Source organism: Daucus carota, chromosome 6 (assembly GCF_001625215.2).
Source record: "Daucus carota subsp. sativus chromosome 6, DH1 v3.0, whole genome shotgun sequence".
In the NCBI taxonomy this organism is placed as follows: domain Eukaryota; kingdom Viridiplantae; phylum Streptophyta; class Magnoliopsida; order Apiales; family Apiaceae; genus Daucus; species Daucus carota.
The window spans coordinates 10,596,427-10,622,480 of NC_030386.2; the positions used below are offsets into that span (position 1 = coordinate 10,596,427).

Consider the following 26,054-nt stretch of genomic DNA (forward strand, 5'->3'; position numbering starts at 1 on the left):
AATGGAGTGAGAAGCTCACAGCAACAAAACAACCGGAGCTATAATTTGACACAAGCTTTCTCCTCTCGGATCTACACACATATAATCTCTCCCTCTCTCTGATCACCAAAAGATGAAAAATCTAGGGTTCGATTCAAACAATTCCTAACCTGAAATGCTCCCTACCTCTCCACTACCATTCACATTCAATCCATTACTTTCACTCACTAACGAATCAACCGACGCTTTTGAATTTGAATTCTCCAAGTATTTTCCATTCAATTCATCTCTCTTCTCTCGCGGAATGGATCTTTCCAGATTCGGAGAGAAGATTTTGAGCTCTGTTCGCTCCGCTAGATCTCTCAATCGCCCGGAGGTTAACATTTACTTTCTGTTGTCTGTGTAAACATGAGTATGTTTTCATTGTCTTGTGTTTATATAGATTGATTGCCGTGCTGCAGGTTCCGGCCAGAGCGGTTGCTGCGGCAGCTATTGCGCGTGCTCTTGCTAGTTTACCTCCACACCAGAGGTATAATATTTCCTCCAGTTCCGAAGAGCTCACCTCGATTTATGGTAGTGCTACTCATGGCGAAGTTGTCGCGGAGCTCGAGGAAGAGTTTTATCAGGAAGTGAGTTTTTGTCTGTTTCGATATTTTGGTTTCTTCTGTTTAGTTAGTGATTGTAACACAACAGTAATGCTTCTGTTCTGATTATATGTATATACTTGGTGGAATATGATCTTTGTAATGCCTTGGTTTTGTACGGATTGCTGGATAGGACCATGTTATTCAGTTATCTCTTTGGAAATTTTATCCACTCATGTCATTCTAGGGTGTCTAAATTCATAATCAAGTTTGTTTAAATTTATTTGTCATATGGTATTTTACTAAAATATGCAGTATGGCTGTTGTTCTCAGCTGCCATAGGAGGGATTTCTAATTTCGTCATTCTGTATATTTGCTCAACTGAAATTTGTTATGCATGAGAGTTGCATAAATATTTGTTGGTTGAAATTTTACTTTTTATACATATTGTTATTATCTTTTTAGGTCTAGATAAGATTCTAAACAGCTGATGCATGACAGCATGGGATGATTTGGGAACAATCAGAAGCTTTGAAAATTAGTATCAGGATAGTATATTACGTTAGATGATTAGGACATAATTTGTAAAAGTTGTAGGTAGGTTTAGCCATTTGAATAGTGGTTCAAGATTTATAATACACATAAAATTATTATTGTTGTTTACAATGTTGTATGAAAATCTATTGCTGTAAAGATATGTTAGGATTGCCCAGGCCCCTGTCTCCCCCTTTGTTCCCCATCGAAGCAGTATCAGAGCTATTGCTCCAATAGTTCACCTTTGCTTTCGTACTTGTGATATTCAGATATTTTCTGCCTAATTTATATTTCACGCGAAGTATCATTTTTTTACCCAAGTCATAATGTTCAGATAGTTTTGCTTAATATTTTTTTCATGCGAAGTATACATTTTTTTTTTACTCAAGTCTGATCCAAGGTGTTTTGCAGGAATTTGATCCTGTGAGACATGTCCTGGAGAACATTCCATCTGAGGAAATTGAGGTGGCGTACTTTGAGGAAAAGGTATATATATTACTTAATTCCTGAATATAATATATATGTTTGTTAGCATTAATTTTTCTCTTTTAAAGTACTGTGAAGGCTCCAGTTATATCATTTATGGCCTCTCTTTTAAAGTACTGTGAAGGCTCCAATCATTTTATCATAAATAGTTCCTTAGATAAAAGAATTTGTGATATACCCTCTAGTTGATTTGTTTATTCTAGTAACATATTTAAATTCTAGAAAATAACTACCAGCAACTGTTTAGTTGGTGTGTGGTGGTGTTTAGGCTAGCTGCTACATAGATATGCCTTCTCCACCTGATAGAAATTCAGAATTTTTACTTCAACTAAATGAATTCCCATTCCCTATATAACTCATATTATTAAAACTGAATGTACTTGTAAATGGGTGTATTTGTAACACTTAAGTAATTTTGAGTTTGTCATTCAGAAGAGAGCTTGTATGTGCTCCTATAATGTGTTTTATAAATCAAATTAGATGCAATATTATATAACTAATAAAATGTGATGAATCTGTATTAAATGATAAACATATCATCACAATTATTCTTTGGCTGCGTCAGAACCAGCATAAAATTGTCACATTTGATGACATGAACCATATATTATATTTTAGAGCTGGGGAGTTGCATGACACTGCCACCTTCCGTGATATGCATGCGTGTTTTAAGTGAGTCTACCCGGAATTTTTTGGGGAAAGGCTTTGACTATTATGAACAAATTCCAAACAAATTTCTAAAACCATCATATACATCAAAAAGAATTGTAGTATAATTAATAGATCAGTTATTCATATATATGAGAATATACATATATGTGTCGTGATCAGTTATTATTATGGTTATTCATGGAAAAAGATTAGTACAATCTCCACTTGCTTAACTCATATATATGAGAATTGCGATATATGAAGTGGTACCCTTGTGTGATCATATATATCTTTTGTTCTTGGTTAATAGTATGAGAGTCAAATCTCAAAGTAGCATTAGAGATTCTGAAGATATCCTAAAATCTAGGGAACTTGGTTGATTCCTTTGCAGGCTCAGAAGTCACAGCAGTAAATGTTTTTGAGTGTGACAACAGTAAAAGGAGTACAATTTTTAACTGGACAAGGATTTTTTGGCCAAATATATCCCTTAACAGCCACAACCATAACTTGTATACTTGCCATCCAAAGACAAATAGATACGAATAAAATCACTCGGAGGTTTGTTAAAAATTTATCAAAAATATCCATATCTTTGACTAATAGTGAGATGAAATTTGGGAGGGGCTTTCAGAGCCATTCGAACGAAACATTAGTCTTTAATATTTGTTAGAGTTCATGCCTGCATAGATTTCTTTTCAATTGGCCTACAATAAGTTTTGGTAATTGAGTTCTTGACTCCGTGTGCATGAACTATTACTTTTTCATTAAAATCTTAGTATTTTATATCAATTATTTACAGATGCACCTGCATTCCGTTGTTTCATAGGCTGCACTTAGGTTGGCACAACTGGATAAAATATCAGAGCACTTGTCTCGCCATGTTATGGAGCACTATGAACAGATGGGTATGATTTTTGCTGAATACACATTTTTCTGATTGCTGAAAATATGCTAAAACTGTTTTAAATATTGGCGTGTATCTCTAAAAGCTAGCAGAAGTATTTCTAGTAACAATAATTTCACATTCATTACTTAAGTATGCTATCAGCATACTGCATAAGCTGGTTAACTGCGACCTTATGTAATTTAAAATTTGTTCAGTTCCTTGTGATAATGTGAATATGCTTGCTTTGTTAACTTGTTAATTTTTGATAGGCTAATGTAGAGTTGGCAATTATTTTGTAATTTATTTGAATTATCTTTCAGTATTATATATCCATTTCTCACTCTTTAGATATGATTATCATAAACCTCATGAACAGTTTTAATTTTCTGTGGTAACTACATATTATTTCCGTGGTATAAACGCGGCCTGTCGGGGTTATTAATGTAACCTATGTTAATCTAACTCGGGTATGAATTGTTGTACACGACACACATCCGAGTGTCGGACTCGAAATATTTGAAAATCGGGGAGGGGCACTGTCCTATTTTTGGACATGGGTTCGGGGACATGACATAATACATTAATAGACGAGCATGGTAGGTGTATACCTTAACAAAAAGTAACCATCAAATTCAGCTATAAAACAACTTTATATAGAATATTGTAAATTAAGGATCTTCTTTGCTGATTTTTTAATTTTGCTTCTTTCTTTTTGCTCATTTTTTTGGTTTGCTTTGTATATACTCAATTTATATATGGTCTTGAAGTTGGTCAAAGTGTCCACATTTTAGTCAAATGTTCTGACACATAACGTGTGTTGTGTTCGAGTGCCCAAGTGTTGGACATGGGTACGACTACCTAGACAGAAGAGGCATAGTAACATAGAGTGTAACTATATTTATATCAACATCCATGATATAACTAAATTTTCAGTTATATAATATTGTCGTTTTAATATTGTTTTATAAAATAATATAACAAAAACCTTGATATAAATTCGTATAATTTTATGAGTATAACTAATACAATAAAAAATATATAAATAAATATTCTGGATTTGTCATTTTTAATATGCGCTTGTAATTTATTATTTATATATAATAACATAATAGTTTATGTATATTTTAATCCAAGTCAGTTTCATATTTTTCTGAATAAACAATTAAAATAGAATGTAACTGGATGGGTTAACAGTAGAGCACTAGTATTACTTTAGGCGGAGGCATTAAAGAGCATTTTTAATGCTTACACAGCGTGATTACAGACGAATCATTTAATTAAGTGTTAATCAGTGTAAACAATATTAAAATTTGCAAAACATACTTTCTTAACTTGTGCCCATGGGCACACATTGGAAAAACCGTTTTAACTTTTACTATGGTTTTCCATATGAAATTTAGTGCTTTATATTGCTTCACTGATTAATTACTAAAAAGAAATAATGTGAAGAAAAAGTGAAAGAATGACTTCTTGCTATGCATGAGTTCTGTTCTACTTTCATAAAATACAGGGTACATTTGCTGGCCCGTTTGTTATAACTTTAAAGTTACAAATTCATACAGGGCCCTATATTTTTAACTATAGACTTACATGTAAATCTGATAAGGCATCATTTTTTCAGTGAATGGGATGCATTTAGTGAGGGAGTTGGAAAAAGATTTGAAGGTTGCAAATGTCATCTGCATGGTAAGTCTGGGTATTAAGCTCTCATGAAATGTGTTTAATGGCCTTTTTTGCAGCACACGAGTAGTACATCGATATCATAGTATAAATAATTTATTTATTAGGGGCCATCTAGTACTGTTGTTATACTTATTGTTTTTAATAACAAATCAGGATTGCCATCAAAAATAGTTATTGGTGGTGCCATTGATCATAAGATTTTTTTTATCAATTGGTGTGTGAACAATGTTTGAAGACCTGTGACTTTTTAATATTGACTTGCTGAGTTATCATTAACAAATTAGAATTATCATTCGACAAGATTATTTGGTGGAGCTGTAGATGATTAAAAAAAATAATTTTTATATGATGTGTTCAGAATGGTCGAAGACATTTAAACTCGTCGAGGACTGAAGTATCGAGGGATCTCATTGTCACCACGAATTCTAAAAGAAAACAAGCTCTTCTGGTAATACATCTTCTTTTCGAGTTCAGCAATATATTGTTTGTTATCAAATAAAAGAATGCTGCATACAGTTCTGTACCAAGCCAATTATTTGACATATTTCAAGCCTGCTATTATCCAGTTAGAATAAATGAGGGTGGGATTATTAGAATAGGATATATGTTAAGGTTGATGCATGTTGCATGATATCAATCTTTCACATGTTCTAATTAGCAAATTACAACCGAGCTTAATATTATCCAGTCTACTGTTGGATTCTCTTTTCTTCTCAACACAAATATCTGTTTGTTTAAATTATCATCTCTAATTAAATTATATATAATAAACTTATAAGTAGAAACTTAATTGTGTTATCAACATAATAGAAGATACCCTTTTATATAGGCATACACAGAGGTTGTTGATATTCTGATTTAATTCTAATATCTTAAAATTTGGTATTTTAATTCTGATTTCTAAGAATCTGGTATGTTAATTCTAATCCCTAAGAATCAGGTAGCATAATCTCTAGATTAGGAACACATTCCAGCTGTTGTTGCCTTACTCCACATATTTTCTACACTCCCCCTCAAGCCGGACTGAAGATATTCTTCATGAACAGCTTGCCAATTAAGTTTTCAAATTACTTTGGTGACATAATCTGCAATTAGGTTTTCAAATTACTTTGATAAATGATTAAGTAAAGAGGTATGAATAGTGATGTGGGTAAAATGATATATATTTGATTTATAGTGGCTTGAACGAGTCCCCGATGAGATGGGTGGGTCAAGTGAGATATTTTGACACAATCGGTGGCCAGTTTGATATAAAACCCTTTATTTTAGTGGCTGAGGTTGGTTGAGGGGCTGTGCGAACATCCGTTTGGCCTTACTGGTTTCAGAATTTATGGACCTTACTTAGAGGTGCTAAGAGGGTGACTTACCAAAGTCATATTATATTCTAACATCCCCACTCGAAAGCTTGTTGGGTCAAGAGTGGATCACTAGCACCCATCTTTGCAACATAAATTTGTCTTTCGTGTCCATAATATAATATTGGGGGGTCCCGGGGAGTCAAACCCGAGTCTCCCGCGAGACTAAGCTCTGATACCATATTTAGTGACTCCTAAAATCTCAAGGTGTTAGGAGGAGGACTTACAATAATCAAATTGTATTCTAACGATATACACTTTCATCTGCTGTCGTTGTCCTTTGTCATTATCTTTCACCCTTAATTTTGTCAGTGATCAGCTATGTAGGCTTAAATACAGCACATGTTATGTAGGTATATTTTGGTTTCTTTATTAATGATTATAAGTTTGTAATTGTAGTTTCTATAATTTAATCAAATAAATTTATTATTAGCTTTTGTATTGTTAATTTTGAGACTTTTATGAATAAGATTATTGGTACAGAGTTAAAATTGTTACCAATCAAAGATACAGTGTAATGAAAATAAGCAGAATCGGATTACGTATCGGAAAATAGTAAATGTATGTTGTTGAACGCTTAATTCATACCACGTTATAATCAAAGCAGTCTGGATGCCTTCAGGCCTAGGCTACGCCTTGACAGCAACGGACGTATTTCGAAGTACTTTTGGATTTTGATAGTGCTGTTCATGTGGTTCACTGACATAGTACAGAATTCCTTTGCCATACATTAAAGTTGTGTATTTGTGCACTACAATGGTTGTTTTATACTTTTTATATATTAACAGGATATGCTTCCCGTGTTAACTGAATTACGTTATGCACTTGACATACAAGTGGCACTTGAAACTCATGTGGAGCAAGGAAACTTTTGTAAGGTTGGATTTCACATACCAAGTTTTGCATCTATATAATGTGGTATTCGAATTCTGTGTGGCTTGTTGGTCTTGGTATAATCTTCAGTGCGCATTAGTCTAATTCTCAGCTCCTGATTTTTGCAGGCATTTCAAGTACTCTCTGAGTATCTGCAACTTTTGGACAGTTTCTCTGAGCTTTCAGCGGTACAAGAGATGAGCCGCGGAGTTGAGGTTTGTTTTGAAAACTGCTAAGAATGTATTCATGGATTACCTTTATATAAAAGCTGTGGAATATTTAATATTACTTATTCATGTTAGTTGTACATAGTGTTCATGTTTACTTGATCCATTCATCTTCTCGTTTTCCAGTTTGAACCTTTGTGACTATTCTGTCCTTGGAAATAAATTTCAGGTTTGGTTGGGTAAAACTCTTCAAAAGCTGGACTCACTTTTGCTAGGGGTGTGCAAAGATTTCAAAGAGGAGAGCTATATAACTGTTAGTGCATTAGCTTCTTGATATTAAACTCTGTTGTGCGGTTGATCATGAAACAAGAACAAAAATACAATACGTTGATCCTTAAGCCTTTTTCATGTGTACTATAACTTGGCATAGTGATCCAAAGTTGCGACTTATATGTGGCAATGCTTGGCAAGTGTTGACATATGAAGCGGTCCTAGTATTAAGGTTGTTTATAACTTATAATATGTTATTATGTGCTTGGTCAGGTGCTAATGTGTAATTGCTATCCATTGCCTTCTGACGGGTTCAAACTTGAAAACCTAAAAACAAACTTTTTATGAAAAAAAGGGAAGGCTGCTGACTTGGGATTTGGCACCTTACCCAGACCCTGCTTCTACAGGGGTCTTCTGCACCCGGTGCAATCTTATTTATAAAATATTAATTGCTATCAAATTCAGGACCTTTGATCAAGATCAGGAATTTGGAGATGATTACATAAAGATTACACATTATTATTTAGTGATTGATTCATGCACTAAACTATTTATGGTAGTACATAATTTTTTTAAATAAGAAGTATTTGTCTACTATTCAAGTTGATGCACATATATTGGACTATCTTTTGGGTCATGTGATACAGAGGCTGCAGTGTTCAATAGCAATTAGTGCATACCAATTTAAAACTTACAATGTCAATGGATTATATAGGAGACAATTAGAGCATTGACTTTGTAAATGAATGAGTACTGACAGCTAAAAAATTTTCCGCCCCATTTTTCACAAATCGGAATTGTGAGAATACTATGCAATGTTTAAAGGAGTATTAAGTATTTAAATGTGGTAGATTTGCTATCAATAGAGAATGTTAATGTCTTAAACATATAACACATGTGCAGACATATATGAAATCTCATTACTCTTTCAGCTCCCATAGGATCCATCTGAAACTTTCACTTCACAAGTAGAATTACCCACATTCTAAGGCAGTGCTTTACAGGTGGTTGATGCATATGCAATAATTGGGGATGTTTCTGGTCTTGCTGAGAAAGTGCAAAGCTTCTTTATGCAGGAGGTTCTTTCTGAGACCCACTCTGTTCTGAAAAACATCATAAGAGAGGTATGTTTGTAAAGTCATATCTTATTATTTTGTCTACTAATGTGGTCCACTGTGCTAAAATAAAGACAATGCACTGTCTTCTCTATGTCAATTCCTCATGTATGCCTTCATTATGATTCTTTGATTTTGTATCAAGTGAAAAGGCATATATTTTGCCTTGATTACCATCTCAGTCATAGGTTTTAATTGAACAGTAGTTATTTGGCATTGCACTGCTTTTATTTGAAGGTCATACTTGGTGTGATTGTTAAGCGTTTACTTGCTATCCGCTAGGTCATGGGCTCCAATCCGAGAAAGCAGCCTATAAGTTATTCAAAAGAGAGTCACACAGCTTTTTTGTTTTTTATTATTTTGTAATAAATTACTCTATTTTGTAAGTTTTCAATCTCCTCATTTCTTTCTGCCTCTTTAAAGATCAATCACTTAAGTTTGTATTGTGTTGACGTTGTTTATTTCTTTTCACATAACTTTCTTGCAATTTAAAGCCTGCCCTCATTGTTGCTAGAGAACACTATATGCTGTACATGCTCTATCTTGCTCCGAAATTAGCATAGTATATCAATACCCAGTGTTTATAGGTTTATCTTGTTCTAGATCTGTCAAAACGTGTAGGCTATTCATGGTCATAAAAGCATGTTCTGTCATCTGTGTCCTTTATAAAATGTTCCAGATTATGAATTGCTTATGTTATATGCAGAGGAACCACAGAGACCATGAGTTCTACTTGATCTCAATGTAAAAATTTGAATGATTTGATGTTAATGTTACAAATGTTAAGAGTGTAAATCTTCTGTAGCATTGAAGCATACTCTTCAAGTAAACCGTACATTCTTATTGATTTGATTCTTTATGCAATTGAGTTTTTGCAGGATGCAGAATCTCCTAACAGGATAAGTACAAGGTACTCATCGATCTTCAAATTTTTTTTACCTTACTGTTGTGTGTTCTATTGAACCTTATTGCTTATTGTTTTTAGTTGCAGACTTACGTACAGCGACCTATGCCTGCAAATTCCTGAATTAAAGTTTAGGCAGTGTTTGCTGGAAACTTTGGCTGTTCTTTTTGATTTGATGTGTTCATATTATGCTATAATGAGTTTTCAGCCAGAGAATCAGGTATTGAATAATGGTTAAACTGCTCCCCTCATCTCCCTCTCCCTTCCTCTTAGAATATATTAGTATTTAATTGCTCCCTCTCGTTCTCTCCTGTTAACTTGCAGTTCTTGTTATCAGTTGAATACACAGTATTAAGTTATTTTATTTCATTATTATTTACGTTGTTTCTTATTATTGCCTTTTGCTCCATGTTAATTATTACCGTTACCATATTATATTTTGTCTTGTGATATTATGTGCTTGGGCTGGATCATAATGACTTTTTGTTTATCTGATAAAGCTATAGCACCTGAGTGGGTTGACAAGAAATAATTAGGGTAATATATATTCAATAAGCTGCAGGATTCAACATGCCGCCCTCTGATCTTGAAGCAGAAGCAAGACAATGATAGCAATTCTTTGGGTGATAATCAGCACGTTTCTTTAGTAACGGATTCTAACACTTCCCATAAAAATGATAGACCTCCCTCTGGATCTGCCGAAAGGAGTCCCATTTCAAATGTAATGGAGGAACCTGCAACCGACGCGTTGTGTGATGACACCTTAATCAATGGCTCTGATTATCCATTATCTCCTGAATCTGAGGCAAGGGATGGTGGTAAAGAAGCATCAAGCAGTGGCTCTCCATGGCTTCTGTTGCGAAATGATGCTACTGTGTATGTATCACAAACTTTACAGAGAGGTCGTAAAAATCTGTTGCAACTCGCTACAAGCCGTGTGGCAGTACTTCTTTCATCTTCTGCCGTTTGTTCTACCAGTATACATGAATTTTTAAAGAATTATGAAGATCTAAATGTCTTCATCTTACTTGGGGAATCTTTTTCTGCGGTTGAAGCAGTTGAGTTTAGGCATAAAGTAAAAGATATTTGTGAAAATTATTTTGCAGCATTTCATCGGCAAAATGTATATGTAAGTTTCTTTTTGTATTCTACTATGATCTCTTTCATTAAGCCTCTGCATAAGTTTATTTTGTTCAATAAACTAGTACTGGACATTGCCATTCTGTTGATCTTGTTTAGCTTCTTGATATGCCGGTTACATACATGATCCATGATTTTGCCCTTATAGTTTATTTGTTATTGCTAGAAATTATATAATGTCTGTAGGCTATATCTTGGTCTGAAGGCATTCTTATACATCAATTAATCTTCAGGCACTGAAAATGGTTATGGAGAGGGAGAATTGGATGATAATGCCGTCTGACACAACTCAAGCTATAAGTTTTGCGGGCCTTGTGGGTGATGGAGCAGCATTAATTGTTCCATCGAATAGTTCTTCTACTGGGCGAGGGAGTCACTCTAGTAAATCAGCAAATTCAGCTGAAATTGCATTTAAAAAGAGCGGTTTCTCCGATTGGCTGGAAAAAGGAAACCCATTTTCTATGAAATTGGCTACCAAGGAACCTAGTGATTCCTTGTCACAGAATGGGTTACTTTCCCCAAGTGAATCTGAGGGCAAGAATTTACTGCTTAGTTCCAAAACATCTCCCAAAAATAGGGGGAGCACTCATATTAATGGCTATATAGAACTTTTGGAAGATGAAAATGAAGATCTTCTTGCTGACTTCATTGATGAAGACAGCCAACTTCCAAGTCGGATTTCTATAACTAAGCACACAAGAAATCGATCTTCACATTCATATGACACAGAGGCAATAGCGCACACAGGATCTTCACTTTGTCTTTTGAGGTGAACTTCTACTTCATATGTAGTAATAATTTTTTCATATGATTTGAGCTAAAGATGTTTGTATGCTCTTAGGCTGATGGACAAATATGCAAGGCTGATGCAGAAATTAGAGATAATCAACATTGACTTCTTTAAGGTATTACCTACTTGGTGATTTTTCTCTTTTTCTCAATTTTTCTTGTCAATATAACCTGTTTTATATCTCTATTGATCCCCAAATTTGTCACCATTTACTTCTGTGTTTTTTGTAGAAAAAAGTTTTGCTCCACGAAGCATGTGTTAGTTATGTTGTCTTTTCTGTCCTCTAGTATGTGATAAAATTTGTGAAAAAAATCCAGAGTAGCAAACAATATACAACTAATGAAGTTATTTACGGTTGACACACAAGGAACATATTCAGTCGATTGTAAAATAATAATTTGAGGAGAGTAACTCAGATATTCGTGGTTTTTTACTACCAAAATTGTAATGTTGATTCACTCTTTTTGGCAGGGAATATGCCAATTATTCGGGTTGTACTTCAGTTTTGTGTTTGAGAGCTTTGGTCAGCAAAATACTCATCCTAGCGGGCAAGGCTCAAACCACCATCTGACTTGTACGTAATATTTTGCCCTGTTCGCGCACAACAGATGAACGAGGAGAAATAATTGTTTGCTTGATTGCCCTTCCATTTCGATAATTATACTTGATCCAAACCTAGAAGGTTCTGTTCATATTATGTGGTAAATTATAAATTATTGACATTATAATGTTGGTTTTCAGATCGGCTGAAAACAGCTTTATCTAGGATTTCCCAAGATTCTGATCCTTGGATAAAATCCCAGTCAGTATCATCTTCTTTAGCATCTAAGAATGTGCCATCGTCTTATATGGACATCACACCTGCTAGTCCACCCAGTGCAAATTTTAGTAATGTGCAGGGAACTTCATTTGGTCTCCAGGTACTGTACTACAACAGAAAGATAAGGCCATACATTTTGAATACTTCCGTATAGGAATTGTAACAATCTATATTATCTTAAAACTGTAGTATATTGTTATCCCTCCCATGAAATTTTGGTCATGATATGTTAGTACAACAAAAAAAGATTCTGCATGAGGCATTGTTAGCTGTGCTATAGTGAGGTAAGAGGTGCTTAGGAAGAATGCATCCCAACCTCTTGTGGTAAAAAAAATTTAATGGTGGTGTTAGCAAAGGATTAAAGGGATTGCTTAGTAGGTTAATTCTTGTAAATTTGAAGGAAAATATCAGGACAGCAGTAAGCCAGTGTGATGCATTTTGTAGTTTCTTGAACAAGTAACCTTCTTGTGAAATTGAGATGCTTAGATTATGTGCCTTGTGTTGAGTTAAGAATATGTGCCTTGTCTTGACATGCTAAGAATATATGCCTTGTGTTGAGGACCTTCTAGTGTTGGCAGAATTCTGGAATTTGAAATGAAGATATCCATAGGATTGCAGATATAGCACTGGTTAGAAGATGTTAAGAGTACAATGTGAGATAATTAAGAAACATAATTGACTGATTACGCATAAATGTTTAACTTAGAATCTGGATCTGCAATGATCTAATACCGGATTGAGCTCCTATTTAAGTTGTAGCTCCTGGAATTGTGAGTTTAATCGAGATCCTCATGATTGCCATCATTTAGGGACCTTATGAAGGATCCTACTTGGATCACATACATACTTGCATCACTGTCATGTCTGGTTGACATGCGTATGAGGGCTAAATCAAAGAGTCCTGGCGAAGAGGGTACTCTAATTAACTCGTGTCCATCAATACTTACTAGGAAAGCAACATGAACTCATTTCATAGCACCAAACTAATATTTCTAGTCAAATAATCTCAATTAGGAACAACAGTGGAACATACTGAACATATGACCATCTATAATACTATTTTGAAAATGATGATTATTTTAGTGGATAAGGCTGCAAGTCAAACCACTGGTTATTATGTAGCTGCGATTCTTTTGGTTAATCCTTTACCCTCCAGCCACGCAAAAACTAACCTGGAAAATTTACTCTTGGACACATTAGCCGGATTTAAATTAATTAATATTCTTATTTAATTCACTATATTTCTTACAACCTATTGTCTATTAATCCTTTCTTCTCTTTGGTGCTGTTTCCACTTTGCAATTATCTTCTTTCACCTCTGTACTCTGAGATTTTTCTGTTAAAAGGATTAAGAGCATAAAAGCTATTTAGCGTGCATTAATAAAGTCAGAGAAATTTTCAAGTGTGCCAAATACTTATAGTATTAGTATTGACCTGTAAGAACATGGACAATGATTTCCATCACCAAAATGAACCTTAGGAAATTTTTGCATTAGTTGCTTCATCAAGAGTAATGCAGGACAATTTTGCTAATCTTTCTGGGTAAGATACTGCACATTCGTTGATTCCTTTTACTAATTTACAACATACTGCAGGAAAGGTGTGCAGGTGCTGACACTATATCTGTTGTTGCTCAATTACTGCATAGATCTAAGGCTCATCTCCAGTCCATGGTCCTGCAGAACAGTGCTGCAAAAGTTGAAGAGTTCTATGTGCACATGGTATGTTCTGCCACTTTATTCACATAGGTCTAAGTTTAATTGATAGTCATAATTGCTACTCAAATCTTAGCTTATTTAGATTTCAAACTGGGCTTTGAAATAGTTTTTGTTGAGGAGACAAAGGTTCTGATGTAGCCTATTCGAGTCGTTAGACAACTCCAACATAATGTACTAATTATGACATTTTTAACAAATTTGTATATTCACATATGTAATAATTTAAATGGATTAATAATTTATTATAGAGAGTAATTTCCCAATGAGATTGTATCAGCAACTTATGGATTAGTAAGGCCTTCTGCTGGATTCTGGAATGTCCTATGTATACACGAGTCTGATATAAGATGTATATTCGGTTTTTATCAGGTAGATGCTGTACCAGATCTCATTGAACATATTCATCGAACAACTGCAAAATCACTTCTTCACATTAGTGGGTGAGACATTCTTACTTGTAGCTCTTTCCTGTATCTTTGTTCTATTTGTAAATAGTCTTATTAATTTTTGATTAGCACTGGTTTCTTTTATGGTAAAATACATCTAGTTGATATGTACTCTACTTGTTAAACTAAAACACTCTTCCTATAAAACCTTGCTATAGTAATAGTTTTTTTTTTTTTTTTGAGAAAATGCTATAGTAATAGTTGTTTGGTTTTCATGAAAAATACATTAATTATCTCAAGATATTCAAATTTTGCTTATAATTATGAAATATATGAAAGTATTGAATGATTTCATTTTTTGATCTTGTTAGGATGTAGACTTGTATTTCACCACCTTAATATATACTAACAGGGTTTTTGTTAATAAATAAATACGGTTTGACTGTCCGGCAACCAGTTGAATCATCGGACCAGTATATCAGGGCCTCCTCTGGTTTGGATATTATTCTCTTTTTTACTCAGATGGTACATAATATGAAGTTTATGTGGTGATTATTGATCACAGCTTGTGACTTCTTTTGTTTATTGTTTTCTTTTGGTTCGATGATATATAAATTTGTGCTACTTTGTACATGTCAAATCTGTTTATTTGAACTTGCTAACAGCCATAAGATCCGTTAGAATGTGAATGCATGTTACGAGAAGAAACGTTATATATCTTCGCATGGAAAATCTAGTTGATTTGACTTGTAGACTTTTCGGCAGGTATGTTGATCGAATTGCTAACGCGAAATGGGAAGTCAAAGAGCTTGGTTTAGAGCACAACGGGTATCCATTTTCTGAACTTTATTCTTATTCAAGATTTACGGGGGTGTATTTAATTCAATTTTATGTGATTACAATTGATCTTAAGTAATATATGTGGATTTTGGCTGATTTCATGTCTACACAGAGTCCATATGGATTTAGAAAGTGTCTATGCAGAGTTCATACCTATTTACATAGAGTCTATTCAGGATTTTTTGGACTTGTCAAGAGAGAGAGCGCGCACACACACATATACATACATACATACATATACATACATACATACATACATACATACATACATACATACATACATACATACATACATACATACATACATACATATATAGGGGGAAGATCCTAAGAAAACCCAGCTTATCAAGAAAACTGAGGAACCCGTCTATCTACCGTCGATTAGTCATTTAATCCAAAGGCAACTATAATTAAGAGATTTAGTAAATATTTATTAATAATTCAGTAAAGGGCATAAGCGGACATCTATAATAAAAAAAGCTTTTGGGCAAGGATTCATTTTATGACCATATATACAGATTATTTGGTTAACATAAATACTAAGATATGTAATCAATTGTTTTTCTTTTTTATATTCTCCATATCTTAATCAATCAACCACAACATTTAATGTATATTAAATTTTGAATTTCAAATTTTCAAAAGATTCACCGTGATGAAATATTTAATCATCAGGGATTCTTTTAAATATTGTGTAGATATTTAATATAGTATTAACATGAGAAATTTACTATATTTATTATATAGTGATAATTGAATTTTTTTAAAATATTCATTTAAGTCGATTTCTATTCAACGATTCTACATGATATCACTTATATGTTTTTTTATTTGAAGTTCTATAAAGTGGTCTTTAAATATAAATTAAGTTAGTGTTCTATACTTCTATTTCAATAATAGAATTTTGAAATTTTTTACGAAATTAATTAAAGAATCTCAACTTCCTATCCGTAGAATTCACATCAAAAAATCTCAACTCTGAGGGAACATTTTAAAGAATCTCAACTTCCGATCCGTAGAATTCACATAAGAAAATCGAACTCTTAGCGAGCTTGAGCGAGCATTTTAAAGAATCTCAACTTCCTATCCGTAGAATCCACATCAAAATATCGAACTCTTAGCGAGTTGATAACTCAATTATATTTTATATTATATACTAGAATCTATTATTAAATTTTACTTTTATAATTGAAAGAATAATATAAATAAATATAAAATAGTTACAAGAATCTTTAAGTGTAAATATCTTAGAATCTCAGCATATTATAATATGCAGTACTTCAACTAAATATTAAGATGTATTCTACAAAACATCTTTTAGAACATTTTTTAGAATTTCAATTTCTGTTATTATAATAGAATTATTAAATAATTTAATTTTGAGCAACACTTTGTAATATATATGGTGAAAATAATTTTTAAGACTCTAAATACTCATGTTCAAAAAAAAACATTACTTTAATATCCTCTTTTTCGGTAATTATAGACTATTTTTGCGGGAAATATTAATCTCAATATTAAATACATTTTAAAATAAATTATATTAGTTGATTAAATATTAGTTATACCATTAGTTTATAACTTATCAAAATACTAGGATATTTCTCTAATTAAAATCAAAACAATGTGGTTCCTATAACTATTATCGTATATGTTGATGTAGCAAATATTTTTAACTTCAAATTTTAAAAAAATTTCTTATGTAAATTTCTTAAATATTGAATTTCAGCAAAATAGCCCTGTAATTATTATAAAGTATGGATTTTGTTTCTCGCATTTATTTTAAGTATTTTAATAATATATATGTTTTACATAACCACTTTCAATCATTTTTTACAGATTTTTTTAAAATTAAAATATGAAAAACAGAACTTTATTAGAATTATATGCGAATATTCACTAAATACTCGACATATTTATAATAAAATAACAAGAACCTTTTGTTGAATGTCGAATAAAATAATAATTCATATTAAAATATTTAAAAGAATCTAATATGTTGGAATGATTATTGGAATTTAGTATTATAATTTTAATTTATTTAAAACATATTTTTATAAGAAAATCTGGAATAAGTTCTCAATTAAGTTACTAATTCTTTTTCCATTTTAAATTTTTTACTTGATTTATTTGTTTTGTGAGAATCCAATGTCAAACACAAAGTAGAAACTACGAATCTAAGTAAAAATTGATCAATTCATGTTTATTTAAAGCATTTTTTAAATTAATTTAACAGATACATAGATCGATAATGTTTGATTACAAGGACACCCATCATACAATAACAACAAGTAGCAGAATCTTGTAAGAATAGTTATATAAAAAACATGTTCAAATTTGGTAATTGAAATAAGAACACCTATCATATAATAAAAATAAATAATACATTAGTTAGTAGAATCTTAATTTAATCAAAATATGCTAAAGTTTATTAAATGCTCACTTGATAAAAAAATATTAAATTTCAATAAAATATTTAGGAAGAGATTAATAATTTCAATATATATCTACAACTCGAAATATAATTGAATTCAATTACTTTTTCAGTTAAACAACTTATTAACAAGAGATTAATAATTTTTATCATGCCATATGTACATGAGAAGACTTATTTAAATAATTGTATAAATCATGATTTGATAGTTAGTTTGATATATGTAATTGAAATTTAATTATAATAGCATATCTTACTTAAGAACATTTAGTTGAATGTTAAATAAAATAATTACTAAAATACTCGAGAGAACTTGCTATATTGGAATTTATAATTATTAAATTATTTTTAATTTACAAGAATAAAAAATATGTATGAGTTTTCATTAAGTTACTAATTCTTCTTCTGTTTTAAGTTTTTACTTGATTGATTTGTTTTGGAAGAATCCAAGGACAAACACATAGAAGAATCTTAAAATAACACATGTATTGGATTCAGATGATTATAAGCCTCTTTACTATAGTCCCTCTGAACTCATGAATCAAAAATCCAACAATTGGACGCTCAAACTTTGTCCATAAATGCAATGTAGATACTTGAGAAATTTATACCACAAGTTTATGCGATGCTAGGAAGTAAATGTACCCACACTTTAAACTGGAAAGACCATTTCATTTCCTTGCAAATGAGTTCTGCTCATAATTTTTGATATGGCAGAGAGTAAAAAACAATTTATGCACAAAATTTATCAAGATCATATAACTTTTTCTGGATTTGAGAATTTGCCTAAACTCCGAGCAGTGGAAACGGCCTAGCCTCGAATGCCTCTAATATTGCACTGGGATTTAGCCAATCCTCAGATGCATATATTCAACAACAAAATATTAGATGCATAATATTATATATGAGCTGCACAATGCTATCAGCCCAATTTTGTATGTGGTTAATTGCGCCAACTACGATGTTATTTAGCACACTTTTAGTTTACAGATGACTAAAGCATCAAACTGCACTTTAGGCATTGCAGATCTACCTTTTTTAACATCAGAATGGCATTACATTAGATGTTCAGCTCTTCCTATATAGGTAGTTGTCCCGACCGGCTGTATTCCAGATCCCAACTGAGATTCTGTCTTCACAAGATACCTCGCAACCTACAAAAGGAGCTTCTTGAGTATAAGTAATAATATGGAACATCAGGGTTATAAGATAGTATTAAAACTTAAACCGAAAGTAGTATGGTGTTTGACAATTTCATCGACAAATAAATCAATTAATTTATTGATGTCTAGTACCCGTAAAAGCAACACCACATTGTCTCCTTCATATGTACAGGCAGGTATATATACTGCAAACAGCTCAGGAAGGCCACTTCTACAGAGGTAGCCATGCCCCCCACATAATTTCCAGCATTCTTCAATAGCATCCTAAACAAAAATCTAATAAGTATATGAGATAAATTACCTATAAAATGGAACTCTACATATTGCAAACCTTTCAAGTTACATGCCACCACCCAGAATAGAATTGTCAGATATGAAAGATGGTAGTAGAATTGGGAACTAGTGACTTACAACAGTAGCGGAGGTGGTCAAAAGACTTGAGCCCTGCAGTACATGCATGAGCCTCAAGCAATGTGGAGAAGTCATTGAATTTCAATCTCTCTGTCACATTGCCATACAACCATTTTAACCATTCAGCAACGAATCTGAAGGCATACGCAGAAGCCAGCAAATGAAAAATCCTGTTTTGCTGAGTTTTGTAATCAATCCCCTGACAAAGGGAGAATGGAAAAGCATTTTGTGGTAATTTGCTAACGAATCAGGAAATTAAATACTGCCGATCAATCATTTGGAATTACCATCAAAGTAGGCGAGTAGTTGACACCGTCAACCAATGCGCAATTTCAAAAGCTGATAACTACTTTATGACTTGATTTGGGGTATACATTTATCCGAGTCTCTGGTCCACCATTCTGGGAACCAAATTGTCTACACACACACCGGATTCCCCACCATATTCTTAAACTTCTACATTAAAGATTCTCGACAACATCTGTATAAAATAAAAAAAACATTATTATTTAATAGGTGTTAGATCACAAAAAATAAAATTTATATTATAACAACAAAAAATTAGACATCAATCCTATACCACAAGTACCGGACTTAGTAGCCCTTAACTACGATCTAAATTATCTACAATTTTAATAACAAACAAAATCAAAAAAATAACTGAACAAAAAACCAATTCTTATATAGACAATACCAAATATTAAGTGTTTCAGCAAAGACTAACCAATTGAATGATTGCTTAAAGTTTAAAGTGTCATGAATCTTTCTATCCCACTCTTTTATTTTCCCGACATGCGACAACCAATTTAAAATCTCAATAGCTACATCCAAAATCCACTGACCAAGATCAATATAAGAACATATTACACAATACATAGCATACTATCTGAAAGAATTGAACGAGTTTGAAACTTATTAATTAACAAACAATAAAAATAAATAGCATGATTACTTGGGATTCCACACAACCACAGAAATTAACATAGGCCTCTGAGTTCTGAAACATACCAAGCGAGAAGATGAAGGCATGATCTTCTAATTGAGTAAGTTTTCAACTGAGATTCTATAAAGAGAAAGGGGAAGATTGGGGAAGATTGATGTTCCGTGATTTTCTCTCAGAATCTTCATCGTGTAAACTGAAGTGATATAATCGTATGTATCAGGATTGTATATGTCTGTACAATTATAGTTATCGACCAAAATTGCCCCTGCTAGATAATTGATTAAATGGATTATAAAATAAAATTTTGAACGGTCTTAGATGGGTTTCCTCAGTTTTCTTGATAAGAAGTGGTCTCTGGAACCTCACTCTCTATATATATACATAGGGTCGCGCTCAAGAGAGAACCAATGCTTAAAATAGAACCATAGAACCACTAAGGTTCTGCGGCAGAACCCAATATTTCATATAGATTTTCAAGATCTAAATCTAAATACATGTTTTTTCATCGTTGTGTGTGTTCAAAAATAATTTTAAAATATAATACATAGATATTGTCATTTTTTGTATGTGAAGTTCTGCTGTTGAACCCTAACTAATACTAGAAATAAGGTAAGGGTTCTATGGGTTCTCTGATGGTTCTCTCTTGAACATGACCCACACACACACACACACACAGATATATATATACATATACCTATACATACATACATACATACATACATATATATATATATATATCTATATATATAGACAATTGCTCAAATAGAAACCACTAAAATAAAAACTAAAATGAAAACCAAGAGAAACTATACCTAAATGACCTCACCCACCCCCTATATGTCATCACCCACCTAGGGCCCACCCCCACTCAATCCATCCCGAGCCCGCTAGGGCCTCGCCAAGGCTCCTCACAAGCCGTAGACAGGCTCCAGACAGTCTTAAAGAGCCAAACTTTGGCCCCACCATGATCCCGCTAGGCCCCGACCCGACCCTAATAGGCCTCACTTAGACCCCGTCTAGACCCATCTCGGGGTCCATCCCCAGTCCCAAAACCCGCATCATTCTACTTAATCGCATTGGTTTCTATTTAGTTTCTACTCTAATAGTTTATATTGGAGTAGGACCCTATATCTATCTTATACTATTAAAACCGAAACATTAAAAGTTTGGTCAGTCGGTCGGTACTTGGACCAAATTATGGGCCTACTTATATAATCAACTATCTTTTTAACTAAATCTATTATCTTTTTTAAATTTTCTAACTAAAAAAACTCAATTTTCTAAAAAAAATACTGGACAACATTGTAATTACCCTTTTTAAGTAAAACACAATATCTTTTTCAGAATCCCAACTAAAAAACTGATTTTCCAAAAATAAACCATGCATCATTCATATAAAAAAGATATTATATATCTATATACTATACTATTAAAGCTGAAAACATCGAAAGTTTGGCCAGTGGATACTTGGGCCAAAATACGGGCCTATCTATATAACCAATTATTCTTTTTAACTAAAATGTGTTATCTTTTTTATATTTTCTAACTAAAAAAACGACATCATTTAAAGTAACATGGAGCAACATAATTACCTTTTTAACTTAAACACATTATCTTTTTTAGATTTTTAACTAAAAAAACAGATTTTCTACAATTAACACGGGTTACATATATATATATATATATATATATATATATATATATATATATATAATATTATTATATATAATTATTAATAAATAACCTGTGATATTTTTCAACCAAAATACATTAACATTATTTTTAAATACACTAATGGACTCACTTTAAAAGTAATATTATAAATCTATTATATACTATTATACTGTTAAAGCCGAAACATGAAAAGTTCACTTAGTCGGTCAATCAGTTGAGTTCAGTGAGCCGGTTGGTATTCGACCCACGAACCCCCTTAATTTATAACAAGTTATAATACATTTTTTTATTATCTATTAAACCAAAACATTAAGAATTAGGTTAGTATGATGGGTTTGGTATTTGGTTTTACGCGTCTCTTTTAACTTATAATATGTTCTATACTATATTATTAATTATTAATAACGAAATATTAAAAGATTGATTGGTTGATTTATATCTAATTTTATAGATCTCCTTAAATGATAACATGAAAAAAAAACATATATTAACAATCCCAGTAAAATATATATGTTCGACTTAATTTTTAATTAGCCATTTGACGGACTTAGCTATCATAATTTTATTTTCATAATAATATTAGTTTAGGTTAAAATATATACGATAAAATAACAAATATTATAATCGCTCGTGCATTGCACGGGTTATAAGCTAGTATAGGGTAAAGGCCCTATATAACTAATTTTAAAGGGAAAGTGCCCAAAATAACAACGGGGCAGAAGTGGTGCCCAAAATATCCAACTAAACTCGCATCGTGGACATGCGCATACAATAATGAACGTGAGATTACACATTTGAAACATGCGTGTGTTGAAACTTACCTCCAACTATATAACAATTTCACATGGTTCTACCTATCTTGTTCCTCACACGCATCTAGTGGATGCGTGAATAAACCTTATGCGCATACTCTAAATGCGAGTACTACTGCACATTATAATTCTAGTTGTACACGCAGGTAACACAACTGCTCTGCAAACTCAACCTCCACCAGCCCCTAACTCAACCCCATCAATCATGCCCACCAGCCACCTCACCATCATACACACGTCAGATACACACATGCTCACGTTACATACATCTTGATTCTGCCATATAGAATGAGTATACATTATACAGGGAGGAGGAATAAGTTATTCATTAGTTAAAGTTGGAAAATGTGCTAAATTCATATGCGCATTCACAACATGCGATTGTCAGTGGGTAAAAAGGGAGTGCTTACCGACTTTGGGTATTTTGGCCATGCAGCACTAAAATTTTAGTTATTTAGGTCGTTTTCTCGCTAGTATATATATATAAAAGAATATTCAGAATTATATATTAATTTATATATCAGCCCGTGCTTCGCATAGGTTAAAAGCTAATACTACTAAAGCCGAATCATTATAACTTTTGGTCGCTTTTGGTCGGTCGATATTTGGGTTTATTTATTTTAAAACCTAATTTAACGGACCAACTCCATTTCAATTAGACACCTCTAACTATCTCATAACATCTCTTGTCTATATTAATTTTTAATATATTTTGGCTTAAAAATAAGCGAACACATTCTTTGTTATAACATCTTTAAATATTATTATTTAAACACATATTTAGGCCATTTATTTTTAAATATATTTTGACGAACTAATTACAAAAATTGATATTAACGGGGCTAATAACATATTTATCCAAATACATCCACAAGTCTATCAATAAATCTAAAACCTACAGTTTTGACACAAATCTATAGTATATTATTCAAACCAAAGCATTACAATTTATGATAGGTCGAGTGGTATTTAGGCCTATTTAGGGGCTTATTCAATTATAAAATTTTAACTATTTAAACACATGCCTAGTTATTTGAATATGATTTTATTTTTAACATCTTTAAATATTATATTTTAAACACTTCTGTTAGACCTATTTATTTTTATATTTGTTTTGACGTCCTAAATCCTAATTACCAAAAATTTGTATTAACAATTCTAATAAAAACATATCAATCCAAATACATCCATAAGTCTATTAATAATTCAAAACATACGATTTTAACATGAATACATCTCTTAAAAAATATTAAATATTAAAGTATAAACAGTAAATGATAAATATTAAAAATCATTTGTGCAGCCCAGTAATACTTTTTGGAGCTAGTATTAGAAAACCTTGATTATGCAGATTTAAAGCAGTTTTTTGAATTTTAGTTGAATATCCTTGGACGTTCAAAATTCAAAACAATCTCTCTACAAAATTTATTCATTGTACCTTCTTGAGTGTATTCATGAATCCCAGTAACAATTTGATATAATTCTGACATTGTAAATTACAAAACTATGTGGCAGGTATGTTGATTTGCTGTTAGGAGAATTTAAACACTATAAAACCAGGCTAGCTCACGGAGGTCTTCGGAAAGAGGTGTAGTTCTTAACTTTTAATGATGCATGCAAGTGCCAAGTTTGGGTATATAACAAGCCCATTTTTCTCCGTAAATCTAGTATTTTTCTCTATCTACATCATGGTTGGGAAAGTATAATGCACAACCATTTGATTTTGAGTCCTAGTTTAGTACATCACTGCTATTTTTGGCCTTTTCCTTTCTATTTTGTTTTTGTATCAGTAGTAAATTGCGTATAAGCTCTCTGCATTATTGTGCATATATTGTTTTTTGGGTGCATCTACCTTCATGCCTTGCCTTTACAGGCGTTGACTGTAATATGTTGATGTTTTGGGGAGGTGAATCTTTATTAAATTCCAGAACCTTGTTTATTTTCTGCTTCTGTTTAGCTATTGTTGGCCCTTTCTTTACACGCCTGTGAACTGTAAGTAGCTGCGGTGACTGTTTTCTTCTGAAGTGTAGAACCTTTCCTATTATTTTAGGTATCCCTTGAGATTCTGAGAGAGAACTGCAATAATTCACCTAATGATATTATGGATTAAGTTCTTATAAAGTTTCTTATCCATCTTAAGCCAACTATTGTTTCTTGAAGGTTTGTCTTTCTGCTAAAGGAGTAAGGACCCAGTTAAACCTCAATAAATGAATATCCTTAATCCTTAAATATAGGTGGATATTATTCATTCATTGAAGCTATTGATTTGATGAGATCAAAGATGCACCATTTCTATGGTGCAACTGGAAAAATTATTTATTTGAATATTGTCGAATATTCGTTTATCAATGTTCTACTGTATTGGCTTCTATTTATGTATACTTGAGAATTGAGATGCTTCTATGTACATGGACATCATATGTTCGTCCGAACTCCCTGGAGTTATGTATGCTTTGCGAGATTTAGCAAACAAGTTCCAAAAAGTATTGATGGCTTCAACTTTGATGAAATTGTTGATTGGCAATGTATTCGACCTTTCGCTCGGCAGAAAGAAATCTAAGATGTGTGTAACTATTTTATCCTGCAACCCAGGTGCAAGATATCTTATTGGAGTATGGACTTGAAAATGTTGCCGAAATTCTTATTGAAGGCTTATCTAGAGTGAAAAGGTGTACTGATGAGGGTCGAGCTCTTATGTCGTTGGATCTTCAGGTAGGTGGTGTGAATGAGGATGCCAGTGTGTTTTTTTGGCTTTCATATGTCGTCATTCTGATTGTTTTTTTCAATTCTTTTTAGGTTTTGATTAATGGCCTTCATCACTTTGTCTCCGTAAATGTAAAATCCAAACTACAAATAGTTGAAACATTTATCAAGGTGATGTAAGCATAAACCTTTATTTTCATTGAAAAATTAGCTTTCAGGGCCTTCTTTTGGCATCCCCGCCTCAACAACACCATCATTGTTTCTTTTTGAACAGGCCTATTATCTTCCAGAAACTGAATATGTGCATTGGACTCGTGCTCATCCAGTAAGATAATTTAATTCTAGTTTTGCATAATTTCGAATGCTTAGTCAAATTATGTCAATGATTAGAAGGCAATCATTTATAGGAGTACAACAAAAGTCATATCATCGGGCTGATAAACCTCGTTGCCACAATGAAGGGCTGGAAAAGGAAAACCAGATTGGAGGTGTTAGAAAAGATCGAGTCGGCCATTTTGTAGCATGTGTAAATTGTGAAAGATTCGAAGTACATGAAGTGATTTTGTTACAAATATATGTTTCACCAATGATTTTCATTTCGATTTTATGTAAATCGAATGAGCATGTGAATTGCTGTGACTACTATAGTGAAAGCCTGTACATCTTATATTTGATGTTGTATGTAATATTGCTTTAAATATCATCAGACATTCAAGCAACAAATCATTTTACA

At 32.5% G+C, this 26,054-nt stretch overlaps 1 protein-coding gene across 6 annotated transcripts; it reads left to right on the forward strand.

Annotated features, from left to right (window-relative positions):
- LOC108192412 (uncharacterized) lies at positions 1–26,054 on the forward strand. Of its 6 annotated transcripts, none has more exons than XM_064079218.1 (25): positions 1–355; positions 441–608; positions 1,509–1,583; positions 3,061–3,139; positions 4,742–4,806; positions 5,162–5,251; positions 6,947–7,036; positions 7,160–7,246; positions 7,428–7,511; positions 8,473–8,592; positions 9,462–9,493; positions 9,575–9,707; positions 10,050–10,616; positions 10,861–11,396; positions 11,469–11,532; positions 11,889–11,991; positions 12,159–12,337; positions 13,833–13,958; positions 14,325–14,395; positions 15,107–15,169; positions 24,134–24,206; positions 25,211–25,330; positions 25,415–25,492; positions 25,596–25,646; positions 25,729–26,054. In XM_064079218.1, exons 1-25 carry the CDS (start codon positions 155–157, stop codon positions 25,840–25,842), a joined length of 3,369 nt encoding a protein of 1,122 aa, XP_063935288.1. In that variant the 5' UTR covers positions 1–154; the 3' UTR covers positions 25,843–26,054. The 6 variants fall into 6 exon arrangements, with proteins under 6 accessions (XP_063935288.1, XP_017227754.1, XP_017227755.1 ...); XM_017372265.2 differs by having other exon boundaries at positions 8–355; positions 9,569–9,707; positions 10,044–10,616; XM_017372266.2 differs by having other exon boundaries at positions 8–355; positions 9,569–9,707.